The 13826-nt window shown below is 46.4% G+C and overlaps 1 protein-coding gene and 2 long non-coding RNA genes across 4 annotated transcripts in view; 2 read left to right on the forward strand and 1 right to left on the reverse strand.

The window, feature by feature from the left end:
• The first annotated feature begins 1876 nt into the window (after positions 1-1876).
• mcm3 (minichromosome maintenance complex component 3) overlaps positions 1877-13826 on the forward strand; it is a 19471-nt gene continuing 7521 nt past the window's right edge. The window contains exons 1-8 of the mRNA XM_070440316.1: positions 1877-2050; positions 2866-2978; positions 4052-4260; positions 4904-5034; positions 5342-5580; positions 6426-6531; positions 6756-6909; positions 7665-7846. Of these exons, the coding sequence (XP_070296417.1) occupies positions 1976-2050; positions 2866-2978; positions 4052-4260; positions 4904-5034; positions 5342-5580; positions 6426-6531; positions 6756-6909; positions 7665-7846 (1209 nt within the window). The 5' untranslated portion in view covers positions 1877-1975. The remainder of the gene's footprint in view (positions 2051-2865; positions 2979-4051; positions 4261-4903; positions 5035-5341; positions 5581-6425; positions 6532-6755; positions 6910-7664; positions 7847-13826) is intronic.
• Positions 9064-9577, reverse strand: LOC139025236 (uncharacterized). Of its 2 annotated transcripts, none has more exons than XR_011476713.1 (3): positions 9442-9577; positions 9194-9259; positions 9064-9132 (listed from the first exon to the last, which is right to left on the reverse strand). It is a non-coding gene; the product is annotated as an uncharacterized lncRNA (long non-coding RNA). The 2 variants fall into 2 exon arrangements; XR_011476714.1 differs by having other exon boundaries at positions 9396-9577.
• On the forward strand, positions 12317-12652 carry LOC139025237 (uncharacterized). The gene is made up of 3 exons (XR_011476715.1): positions 12317-12417; positions 12474-12533; positions 12582-12652. It is a non-coding gene; the product is annotated as an uncharacterized lncRNA (long non-coding RNA).

The following is a 13826-nucleotide window of genomic DNA, read 5'->3' on the forward strand; positions in this document are numbered from 1 at the left end:
ACCTACAAGTGATAGTATAATAATAATAATAATTTGTTTAATTTGCAAATCGCTTTTTTCACACCAAAGGCGCAGAATTTTTTTTATTTTATCAAAGCAATCTAAAACACAGAACATTGTAAGCAGACAACAATCAAAATGCTATTTACATGTGTTGTCACTGAATTAACATACTGTAGGTCTTAGAAAGCTTTAGCATAGCAGTCCACTGCAAAGAAGTGATTTGGGAGACTGGGCGACCTGCCTTAAAGTAGGCTAAACAGAGAACGCCCAGAATTCAAGCCCTGACCTACATTTTAGCAGGCAGTGGCGCTGTATGAGGCGCTATAACAACACACATCTAATGGCTAAGTACGGGGGGGGGGGTACACATCACCATAAAATAAAGCCTAGGCTGTTTTTAGTCACATATTATAATCACAATAAGATGCATCATGCCCATAAGGGGGCAAACGGGCACGTGCCCCCCTCAGTTTGGTCCTGTTTCTCTGTAATACTACTAGTCACTATTACCCAGAAGCCATTGCAGGCTATCAATCAAATTTAGAGTAGCTAGACTGTCTGACTATCTTAGCTGGTATATCTGCTGGAAAGGTTGATAGATTTTAGAAAAGCAAGCAATAACTAAATGTATTGAATAAGACTCACATTTCTTTCAATCTTTTACCCAGATTTGAGCAGTGATGCAGAGAAGCATATTTAGTCAGGAGGATAAAGAAAGCTTAAAAGAAGCATGCTGAGATATGAAGAAACATTTACATATGTTTTACATTGAACTAAGCCTAATGATTATGTCTCTAGATTGCAGGAAAAGGCTGTTTCAGGTGTTTGTAAAAATGCTTCATTCTCCTAGCCTAGCCCCCCTCTAGACCAACCCTCAGCCATCTTCACATACTTTTGTGTCCCTTCAGGTTGTTGGGGTGTGACACCCTTGAATAATGAAACAACCTTTTTTCCCCCCATGCACAGGAGAAACATGGCTTATATTAATTAAATCATAGGAATGTGTTCTTAACTGACTTAAAGGTTAAATAAAAAAATAAAAAATAAAATAAAAATAGGTAGCTTCACATGAAACGTTGATTAATGATTTCTAATAACATTCTAATAATATATTTTTTAATCTGAAGTTCATTTTGGCATTTTTACATGTCAGCATTGCAGGGCCTCAGTATACGTTTAAATACAGACCATATCTATTAATTAATCTACAATAAATACATAACTTGTAAATAATGCAATGGTCACAATTTGTTGTAGCTAAATAGCGCCATCTACTTCACCAACTGAGGAAGAGCGTCCCCTCAGAGCCAGCTGCCTACTGCGCATGTTATATTTCTTCCAAGCCCCGTCTTTCATAGCCTAGTCCCATATCTCTTTGGGATCTTGCCAACTCCTGGTCAGTCATTTGTGATGTTTGGCATTAACATACTGTGACAAGGATTTGGCGGTTATGACAGTAACCTTTTCAATGTGTTGAACTATTTTCTTTCTCATTTGTTCTTGTGACAACTAGTGGAAAGATAAGAGAGAAATAATTGTCAGTGCAACGTCGTTCGACACGTTGTAGGCCGTCATTGTAAATAAGAATGTGTTCTTAACTGACTTGCCTATTTAAATAATCGTTAAGTAAATACAAATAAATAAACAGAGAGAGAGAGAGAAAGACGAGCATGTTATTACATAAAGCCTGGCACCTAGGCTACCTTCCGCAGAACTCATGTCTGAAAATTTCCCGCGAGTTGCTAACGGGGCGGGTCCAACTTCAGGAAATATGGTATCTGATTGGACTGATACAGATTCCGCGCCAAATATGCAAAGTAGAGTGTGTCACATGGACCAATCAAGCGTCAGAACTGAGTTCACCGCGTACTTTGTGGCGCGAAAATCTTGCACTTCTGTAAAGACCTAAGTAGAAACGGTCACGTCGGAGTCTGTAGAAGTTTGTTATATTTGGAAAATATAGAATTACGCAATGGCGGCTGATTCTGTGGACGATCGGGAGATGAGAGAGGCACAGAGAGAATATCTGGATTTCTTAGATGACGATGTAAGTAGCATAACTGCTTGAAAATATAAATCTTATTTGTATGCCTACGGACAAATGGAAACCATGCGGCGATGAGTGACAATAGAGAGCAATAGTAAATGGCGTCTTTTTGTAGCCACGAACTCCTTCATTGTTCGTTGAGCAAAGCCGATCGGGAAATGAATATAGTTTTTCGATAAACGCCGAGAATAAGTGATGTGGGAAACACAGGCTTAGGAGAGCATATACGTTTTATGTTCTATGAGATAATCTTCATCAACTAACATCACTTTTATGCGTTTTGAAGCGTTTATGTAATAATATAACAAACGTATTGTAACGAGGCACATAACAGTTAAGTCTTCATAATTCATAAAGGTCATGTTAACTGATTGGTATTATCTCATAGAACAAAACTTATATGATCACCTAAGCCCATGTTAACCTCAGACCTTCTTTTCGAAGTTTATTCCAAAACTCTTTTAATTTACATTATTTCCCCCCATAAGAATGTTTTAAAATGACCATATCTACGTCATTTACGGTTTTTAATCATTACAAGCTGGCGAACTCTATAAAATCAAAGTTAGCAACTCTTCGACAATGTTCTTACTATCTACCGCACATTTTTTATAAACAACCAAATGCGTTGTTTGTTAAATGTTACTAAATACTGTGGCTAATTAACCAAGTAGCTATATGTTGCTAGCTAAGTAGCCACCAGATAATGTTAGCCAGTAATGGTGAAAGTGCATGGAGTTGAGAATGCAGCCAATCACTCGACCCGGATAGGGTCTAATGGCGTTCTCCTCTGTGTGTGTGGTTCCCCGACGCAGCAAGACCAGGGGGTCTACCAGAGCAAGGTACGGGACATGGTCAGCGAGAACAAGAACCGACTCATCGTGAACGTCAACGACCTGAGACGACGCAACGAGGCGCGGGCTACCAGGTATACACACACACACATTAACGTGGTGTACCATTATACCATGAATGCCTATCGTGTTCGCTTGTAGTTGAGTGATCCACAATGTGGTCTTTAATTTCTTTGTACTGTCAACTATTGTCATTGTGGAGTGACACTTTAATACATTTTGATAACAGTAACTACACTGTATTTACACTGAATTTACACACTTTAGAGTTGCATAGTTATACTCACCTGTGTACAATGCAATTGCATTATCCATGGGGCTCCCGAGTGGCGCAGCGGTCTAAGGCACTGCGTGTCAGTGCTAGAGGCGTTACTACAGACCCTGGTTCGATACCGAGCTGTTTTTTAAATAATGCAAAAAATATTTAATGTCCAACGTTTGGACAGACAAGCTGTCTTCATCAGGATGTAATGACAAACACTGTGGGTTGACTCGTTTATTTAGCGTCAAAAGACAAGACACAGGTGTCTGTAATCATGGCCGGGTGTGGCCTGATATTGTTGGTTAATTCTCATATATTAAAATAGCATACAAAAAACGTAAATGGATAGCATACGATCATAGATACATTTTGGCTACATAAGCCTACAAACAAACTGCATGACAACCAGCCGTGATCTGGAGTCCCATAGGGCGGCGCGCAATTGGCCCAGCGTCGTCCGGGGTAGGGGGGGATTGACCGGGGTAGGGGGGGGTTTGACTGGGGTAGGGGGGGTTTGACTGGGGTAGGGGGGGTTTGACCGGGGTAGGGGAGAGTTTGACCGGGGTAGGCCGTCATTGTAAAATAATAATTTGTTCTTAACTGACTTGCCTGGTTTAAATAAAGCTTAAATAAATAAATAAAGCTTAAATCCAATCTATTACATGTTAGTTGATTACATTAACACAGCTATGATATGTCCGACATAATGTCCTGATATATTTAAACTGAGATTTTAGGTTTACGTTCATGACTAAGAATATCTATGTCATGTCGACATAATACTATTGTGATGTAATGTCTTCCACATCAGGCAGATGAGGGGCTGCAGCCCGATTACATCACACTATGGATTTAAATTAAACTGAGGCTGTGTTCTCTTCCCAGGTTGATGTCTAATGCGTTTGAAGAGCTGCTGGCGTTCCAGCGTGCTCTGAAGGACTTTGTGGCGTCTGTAGATGCTACGTACGCCAAGCAGTACGAGGAGTTCTTCGTTGGTCTGGAGGGAAGCTTTGGGAACAAACACGTCTCCCCGCGAACCCTCACCTCTCGCCTGCTGGGCAGCATGGTCTGTGTGGAGGGCATTGTCACCAAGTGTGAGTGTTTGGGATAACTAGGTCGTGGATGTCTCTCGTTCCCTAAAAAAGTGTATACATTAGGTATGTGACAAATGGAGTGAATTTTTTTAAATATGTTTTTCCATTAAAACGTTAACGAAAAAATTCATAAAATTTTCACTAGAATATACATTGCAGCTGCCAGTAACGGTTTGGTTCTCACAGTGCGTCCCTTTCAGGAAGTGCTTCCCCTCTACTACCAATTACCTGGACCTCAATTCCACCTCGCAAAAGTTTGCATTTAGTTAGGGATTTTTCTTAACGGTAAGGGTCTCAATTTAGTTTAAACGCTCACACCCCTAGTTTACCTCGAGCTAGGAGGCTACTCCGGGTGTCTGGATTCTCCAGCAGCGTTCGCCCTATATGCCGCTGATAAATTGTGGCCGCCACTGGAAATAAAACAACAGATAACATCATCTTTGAGAACCAACAATCTGCCAAAATAAAAACTAGACAGAGAGAATCTAGCATTCCAACGTAATAAAAGCAACGTAATAAAAGCAGTAAAAAAAAATACATGTTTTGTCATACCTGTGGTATACGGTCTGATATACCACGGCTGTCAGCCAATCAGCATTCAGGGCTGGAACCACCCAGTTTATAATATATATTTCTGTTTTAGGTTCTCTGGTCCGTCCAAAAGTAGTGCGTAGCGTCCACTACTGTCCAGTCACCAAGAAGACCATGGAGCGCAAATATACAGACATGACTAGCCTGGATGCCTTCCCTTCCTCTGCTATCTACCCTACCAAGGTAAACACACACACAGGAGAACAACCCTGTTGGTGACAGTTTGGTCTGTCCATCTACAAGGACCACCGAGCCATCACACACACTCACCGCCTCTCTCTCTTTCTCTCTCCTCTCTCTCTCTCTCTCTCTCTCTCTCTCTCTCTCTCTCTCTCTCTCTCTCTCTCTCTCCTCTCTCTCCATCTCTCCCTCTCTTCTTCTCTCTCTCTCCTCTCTCTCTCCCTCTCCATCTCTCCCTCTCTTTTTCTCTCGCTCTCTCTCCTTCTCTCCATCCCCATCTCTCAAATTTTCTCTCTCCATCCCTCTCTAGGATGAGGAGAACAACCCGTTGGAGACGGAGTTTGGTCTATCCGTCTACAAGGACCACCAGACTCTAACAGTCCAGGAGATGCCAGAGAAGGCTCCTGCCGGTCAGCTTCCCCGCTCGGTGGACATCATACTGGACAATGATCTGGTGGACGTGGTCAAGCCAGGAGACAGAGTCCAGGTGATCGGGACCTACCGATGTCTGCCTGGAAAGAAGGGGGGCTATACCTCTGGAACCTTCAGGTGAGGACAGAAGGACTGAACGTCCTTTAGGTGAGGACTGAAGGACTGAACGTCCTTTAGGTGAGGACTGAAGGACTGAACGTCCTTTAGGTGAGGACAGAAGCTCAGAACGTCCTTTAGGTGAGGACTGAACGTCCTTAAGGCGAGGAGGGGAGGACTGAACGTCCTTTAGGTGAGGACGGGAGGACTGAACGTCCTTTAGGTGAGGACAGAAGCTCAGAACGTCCTTTAGGTGAGGACTGAAGGACTGAACGTCCTTTAGGTGGGGACTGAACGTCCTTTAGGTGAGGACAGAAGTACTGAACGTCCTTTAGGTGAGGACTGAACGTCCTTTAGGTGAGGACAGAAGCTCAGAACGTCCTTTAGGTGAGGACAGAAGGACTGAACGTCCTTTAGGTGGGGACTGAACGTCCTTTAGGTGAGGACAGAAGTACTGAACGTCCTTTAGGTGAGGACTGAACGTCCTTTAGGTGAGGACTGAAGTACTGAACGTCCTTTAGGTGAGGACTGAAGTACTGAACGTCCTTTAGGTGAGGACAGAAGCTCAGAACGTCCTTTAGGTGAGGACTGAAGGACTGAACGTCCTTTAGGTGAGGACAGAAGGACTGAACGTCCTTTAGGTGAGGACTGAACGTCCTTTAGTTGAGGACTGAAGGACTGAACGTCCTTTAGGTGAGGACAGAAGTTGATAAGGGACGTTTCTGTCCGGAAGTTGATAAGGGACGTTTCTGTCAGGAAGTCGATAAGGGACGTTTCTGTCAGGAAGTCGATAAGGGACGTTTCTGTCAGGAAGTCGATAAGGGACGTTTCTGTCAGGAAGTTGAATTTCTTCCTCTGTTCTCCAGGACCATCATGATAGCCTGTCAGGTGAAACAGATGAGTAAAGAAGTGTCTCCCTACTTCTCCGCGGACGACGTCGCCAAGATCAAACTCTTCAGCAAGTCAAAGATGGTAAAGACACTGATACGTTTTCCCTCTAGCTATCACTATGGATACATCTCAATAGTCTCTCTTGTCTACACCTTTCCTCCTCCCATCTGACAAGATGGGATAGTCGCTCTTGATCACAATCACTCGACAAATCACCTGGCATCTCAAATAACTCTTCTTTCTGTGGTCAGGGATTGCCTCATTCCCTCAAACATACGTCTGTTCTTCCCGTCTGTCCTATCCAGGATGTGTTTGACCAGCTGTCCCGCTCCTTAGCCCCCAGTATCCACGGTCACGAATACATTAAGAAGGCCATCCTGTGTATGTTGTTGGGAGGAGTGGAGAAGATTCTGGAGAATGGGTCACGTATCAGAGGAGACATCAATGTACTGCTCATAGGTACTGAGACGACGTCTCTCTCTCTCTCTCAATTCAATTCAATTCAAGGGGCTTTATTGGCATGGGAAACATGTGTTAACATTGCCAAAGCAAGTGAGGTAGATAATATACAAAAGTCTAATAAACAATAAAAATGAACAGTTAACATTACACATACAGAAGTTTCAAAACAATACAGACATTACAAATGTCATATTATATATATGCAGTGTTGTAGCAATGTACAAATCAAAAAAAAAATCTCTCTCTCTCTGTCTTTCACCTACTGTACATCCCTGTCTGTTAAGCGGATGAAACGGTGGGTCGTGACTTTATGTCCAAGCTTAAGATTTGGGAGTTATCTGTCACGACAGACTGTTATTAACAGGAACACTTTCCTTGCCTAGCTTTTTGAAACATTTGGTTCTGGGTTACGAGGTTAGTTTGTGAATAATTTAACTTGTTAGTCTGTGTTAACATTGTTACAGTGTAGGAACTATATCCCATGTTTTATTTCATGTAACCTTTTATTTAACTAAGCGAGTTAATTACGAACAAATTCTTATTAACAATGACGGCCTACCCCGGCCAAACCCGGACAACGCTGGACCAATTGTGCGCCACCCTATGAGACTCACAATCACGAAGATGTGATACAGCCTGGATTCGAACCAGGGACTGTAGTGACACCTCATGCACTGAGATGCAGTGCCTTAGACCGCTGCGCCACTCGGGATCACATGTAAGACTGATCCGTCTCTCTCTCCCTCCACTAGGTGACCCGTCGGTGGCTAAATCCCAGCTGCTCCGTTATGTCCTGCACACGGCACCCCGAGCCATCCCAACCACCGGCCGAGGGTCATCTGGGGTCGGCCTGACCGCTGCTGTTACCACTGACCAGGAGACTGGTATAGACACACACGCACACGCACACACACGCACTTACAAGTTAAAGTTTTACTGAAAGAGAAAAATCATAGCTGATGATCGTATAACATAAAAAAATGAAGTCAATTAACTAAATCACACGGACAATGAAATAACACATTAATTGGCTGTGCATTAAATAACTGAACGACCCAAAATGACTCACTGAGCCCCCCTCTCCTCCCCTACTCTCTCTCCCCGTCTCTCTCTCTCCCCGTCTCTCTCTCTCGCTCTCCCCGTCTCTCTCTCTCCCCGTCTCTCTCTCTCGCTCTCTGAGAAGGACACTAGTGGAGTGTGATTATGGGGTCTGAGAAGGACACTAGTGGAGGTGTGATTATGGGGTCTGAGAAGGACACTAGTGGAGGTGTGATTATGGGAGTCTGAGAAGGAACTAGTGGAGTTGTGGATTATGGGGGTTCGAGAAGGACACTAGTGGAGGTGTGATTATGGGGGTCTGAGAAGGACACTAGTGGAGGTGTGATTATGGGGGTCTGAGAAGGACACTAGTGGAGGTGTGATTATGGGGGTCTGAGAAGGACACTATGGAGGTGTGATTAAGGGCGTCTGAGAGGACACTAGTGGAGGTGTGATTATGGGGGTCTGAGAAGGACACTAGTGGTGGTGTGATTATGGGAGTCCGAGAAGGACACTAGTGGAGGTGTGATTATGGGGGTCTGAGAGGACACTAGTGGAGGTGTGATTATGGGGGTCCGAGAAGGACACTAGTGGAGGTGTGATTATGGGGGTCTGAGAAGGACACTAGTGGAGGTGTGATTATGGGGGTCTGAGAAGGACACTAGTGGAGGTGTGATTATGGGGGTCCGAGAAGAACACTAGTGGAGGTGTGATTATGGGGGTTCGAGAAGGACACTAGTGGGAGGTGTGATTATGGGGGTCCGAGAAGGACACTAGTGGAGGTGTGATTATGGGGTCTGAGAAGGACACTAGTGGAGGTGTGGATTATGGGGGTCCGAGAAGGACACTAGTGGAGGTGTGATTATGGGGGTCCGAGAAGGACACTAGTGGAGGTTGTGATTATGGGGGTCCGAGAAGAGGACACTAGTGGAGGTGTGATTATGGGGGTCCGAGAAGGAACTAGTGGAGGTTGATTATGGGGGTCTGAGAAGGACACTAGTGGAGGTGTGATTATGGGGGTCCGAGAAGGACACTAGTGAGTGGTGTCTAATGCCGTACCTCTTCTTCTCTGAGCGAGGGGTACGCTGTGTCGTCTCCTCTTCCTCCTCAGAGCCAGACTCTTGCTCCTTCCTCCCCCTCTTCTTCTCCTTCTCAAAAACCTACAAAACCACGGGACAGAACCTTTTAGAACATGGGACGGAACCAGAAGAAATGGACGGAACTACAGACCATGGGACGGAACCTTTTAGAACATGGGACGGAACCTACAGAACCATGGAACGGAACCTTTTAGAACATGGTACGGAACCTACACAGAACCATGGAACGGAACCTACAGAACCATGGAACGGAAACATTTTAAGAACACGGGAACGGAACCACAGAACCATGGAACGGGAACCTACAAGACCCATGGAACGGAACTTTTAGAACATGGACGGAACCTACAGAACCATGGAACGGAAACCCTTTTAGAACATGGGACGGAACCTACATAACGGGACGGAACAGAGATTGGTTGAATTTAAACTAACAGCAGATACCAGACAGACTTCACCAGAGTGTATTATGATGCACGTTTCCTGTGACAAATGCAACAAATCTGTCAACTCTGCATGTCGAGTCCACTGACCTTCTTGAAGTAATGCGAATGGACCAGCTCCACAGCGACCTCAGAGTCCTCCAGCTCCACACCTTACTCATGCGGGGCTTTAGGTGGGCCGAAGACAGACGGATCAGGGTCTCCAGAGTACGAGCAGTTACTGGGGACGTCTGGCGGGAAGAGAAGGGGGCAGGGGTTTAGACAGGGAGAGGGGGGGGCAGGGGGTTAGACAGGGAGAGAGAGGAGGGCAGGGGGTTAGACAGGGAGAGAGAGGAGGGCAGGGGGTTAGACAGGGAGAGAGAGGGTGCAGGGGGTTAGACAGGGAGAGAGGGGGGGGGGTTAGACAGGGAGAGAGGGGGGGCAGGGGGTTAGACAGGGAGAGAGAGGAGGGCAGGGGGTTAGACAGGGAGAAGAGGAGGGAGGGGGTTAGACAGGGAGAGAGGGGGGGGGTTAGACAGGGAGAGAGGGACAGGGGGTTAGACAGGGAGAGAGAGAGGGGCAGGGGGTTAGAGCAGGGAGAGAGAGGAGGGCAGGGGGTTAGACAGGGAGAGAGAGAGGGGCAGGGGGTTAAGACAGGGAGAGAGGAGGGCAGGGGTTAGACAGGGAGAGAGAGGAGGGCAGGGGTTAGACAGGGAGAGAGAGGTGCAGGGGGTTAGAACAGGGAGAGAGGAGGGGGGGTTAGACAGGGAGAGAGGGGGGGGCCAGGGGTTAGACAGGGAGAGAGAGGAGGGCAGGGGGTTAGACAGGGAGAGAGGAGGGCAGGGGGTTAGCAGGGAGAGAGGGGGGGGGGGGGTTAGACAGGGAGAGAGGGGGGGGGGGGTTAGACAGGGAGAGAGGGGAGCAGGGGGTTAGACAGGGAGAGAGGAGGGGGGGTTAGACAGGGAGAGAGGGGGGGGTAAGACAGGAGAGAGGAGGGCAGAGGGTTAGACAGGGAGAGAGAGGGGGGGTTAGAACAGGGAGAGAGGGAGCAGGGGGTTAGACGGGAGAGAGAGGGGGGGGGGGGTTAGAACAGGGAGAGAGGGAGCAGGGGGTTAGACAGGGAGAGAGAGGGGGGCAGGGGGTTAGACAGGGAGAGAGAGGGGGGGGGGGTTAGACAGGGAGAGAGGGGAGCAGGGGGTTAGACAGGAGAGAGAGGGGGGGCAGGGGTTAAGACAGGGAGAAGAGAGAGGGGGGGGCAGGGGGTTACAGGGAGAGAGAGGGGGCAGGGGTCTGGGTGTGTGTAGGGGTGGAGACAAGAGAAGTGGATGTACGACTAGAAAAAATGTATTTACACAGTCAGACAGTCAGTTCAATTCTGATCTTTTGACACTAATTGGCCTTTTGACCAATCAGAATCAGATTTTGGGCGAATAATTGGGCAAAAGATCTGAACTGGGCTGCCTGTGTAAACGCAGCCTAATGGTGTCTAAAGGACTCACCCTGGAGATGTCGGAGCCCAGCTGTTCCTGGCTTCTCAGCCTGGAGTACTCTTCCGCAATGTGATTGGCTGCTTCCTGGGTCAACGTGGGGTCACACCTTGGCGATGTGGATGTATTCCTCATAAACTCCTTACTCACTATCTTCTCTCTAAACAACAGCAGCGTCCCTTAGCATGGCGACGGGGTGCAGTAGAGCCATGCTGTGTTTATATCATGCTGTGATGAGACGAGAGAGACGTAGAGTCTCCTCACCTGGGTGTGTGTGTGTGTGGTGTGTGTGTGTGTGTGTGTGTGTGTGTGTGTGTGTGGTGTGTGTGTGTGTTGTGTGTGGTATCTCCTCACCTGCGTCTCTTGGTGCCGTGCAGCAAGTTGTGTGTGGTGTGTGTGTGTGTCTGTGTGTGTGTGGTTGTATCTCCTCACCTGTGTGTTGTGTGTGTGTGTGTGTGTGTGTGTGTGTGTATCTCCTCACCTGGCGTCTCTTGGTGCCGTGTAGCAATTGTTGTGTTTCTCGTAGACCTGCAGTTCCTCCTGCTCCTCCTGAACTGAGTCAGGATCCTCAGTGGCCAGGATGTCTACTGACCCACCAAAGGCATCGATACGACACACACACACACACACACACACACACACACACACACACACACACACACACACACACACACACACACACACACACACACACACACACACACACACAACACACACACACACACACACACACACACACACACACACAGCGTAAGTACCGTAGGCTACAGTGACCTCTAAAAAGTATTGGGACAGTGATTGGTTCTGTCCTCCAGCACTTTGGATTTGAAACAATGACTGAGGTTAAAGTGCAGACGGACAGCTTTCATTTGAGAGTATTTTCATCCACATCGGGTGAACCGTTTAGAAAGTACAGCACTTTGAGACAAAATTGATTACAGATAGTTACAGACACACAAATAGCATACCCCAAGACATGCTAATCTCTCACCATTACAATAACAGAGAAGGTTAGCATTTTATATCATACACCAAGACATGCTAACCTCTCGCCATTACAATAACAGAGGAGGTTAGCATTTTATATATACCACCAAACATGCTAACCTCTCACCATTACAATAACAGGAGGTTAGATTTTATATCATCCACCAAGACATGCTAACCTCTCGCCATTACCAATAACAGGGGAGGTTAGCATTTTATATCATACCCCCAAGACATGCTAACCTCTCACCATTACAATAAAGGGGAGGTTAGCATTTTATATCATACCACCAAGACATGCTACCCACCTGGGCCCCTTCCCCCACCTGGGACCCCTCCCCCTCCCTACCTGGGACCTCCCCCTCCCACCTGGGACCCCTCCCCCACCTGGTTAGCAGACCTTTGATAAAGCCAAGCACTAAAACATCTGATTCAGATAATAAAAGCCTTGATAAGTAGTCGTTGAATCAGGTTGAATCAGGTTGATCAGGTGAATCAGGTGAATCAGGATGAATCAGGTGAATCAGGATGAATCAGGTTGAATCAGGATGAATCAGGATGAATCAGGTTGAATCAGGATGAATCAGGTTGATCAGGATGAATCAGGTTGAATCAGTTGAATCAGGTTGAATCAGGATGAATCAGGTTGAATCAGGATGAATCAGGTTGAATCAGGCCTGCAGAACCAGTAGCTCTGAAGGACCAGGCTGATGATCACTGGCATAGATCATTGTCTGTTTTCACCAGAGAGAAACCTATCCTGCCACCTAGTGGTGTATCAGAGTGTTAACTGTCTCTGGTGGTACATCTGATCCTAGATCTGTGGTTAGTAGTAGTGTTACCTGTCCCTGGTGGTACATCTGATCCTAGATCTGTGGTTAGTAGTAGTAGTGTTACCTGTCCCTGGTGGTACATCTGATCCTAGATCTGTGGTTAGTAGTAGTAGTGTTACCTGTCCCTGGTGGTACATCTGATCCTAGATCTGTGGTTAGTAGTAGTGTTACCTGTCCCTGGTGGTACATCTGATCCTAGATTCTGTGGTTAGTAGTAGTGTTACCTGTCCCTGGTGGTACATCTGATCCTAGATCTGTGGGTTAGTAGTAGCGTGTTACCTGTCCCGTCCTGTTCGCGGGGGTCTCTGTATCGATGCATCCTGAGGACGTGGTCTGAGATCTCTCTGTCCTGCTCTGCATCCATGTGGTCCAACATAATGAAGAGCAGGTCAAACCGAGACAACAGAGAGTCCTGCAGACCATGTTCTCCATAGGAGTCTTATACTGATCGTACTGGGGAGAGAGACGGAGGAGAGAAAGGGTTAGATAACTTCTAGAGAGAGTCCTGCAGACCAATGTTCTCCATAGGAGTCTTATACTGATCGTACTGGGGAGAGAGACGGAGGAGAGAAAGGGTTAGATAACTTCTAGAGAGAGAGTCCTGCAGACCAATGTTCTCCATAGGAGTCTTATACTGATCGTACTGGGGAGAGAGACGGAGGAGAGAAAGGGTTAGATAACTTCTAGAGAGAGTCCTGCAGACCAATGTTCTCCATAGGAGTCTTATACTGATCGTACTGGGAGAGAGACGGAGGAGAGAAAGGGTTAGATAACTTCTAGAGAGAGAGTCCTGCAGACCAATGTTGTCAGAGTCTGGTCAAACTGAAAAAAGAGACAGAGAGACAGAGACAGAGAGAGACAGACAGACAGAGAGACCATTTCATTATTTAAATAATCTGTCCCTAGGCAGAGGAAAGTCAGGTTGTGGTAGAAGACAGCTTCTCCAAGTCTCTAAGACCAAAGTGTACTAACATGAGGAGATGGGAAGTTCTTTAAAAAGAAGGATAGGTTCATTTTACTGTTCATTGTAAACATGTTTTAATAACA

This window comes from Salvelinus sp. IW2-2015, unplaced genomic scaffold (genome assembly GCF_002910315.2).
Source record: "Salvelinus sp. IW2-2015 unplaced genomic scaffold, ASM291031v2 Un_scaffold2413, whole genome shotgun sequence".
Lineage (NCBI taxonomy): Eukaryota > Metazoa > Chordata > Actinopteri > Salmoniformes > Salmonidae > Salvelinus > Salvelinus sp. IW2-2015.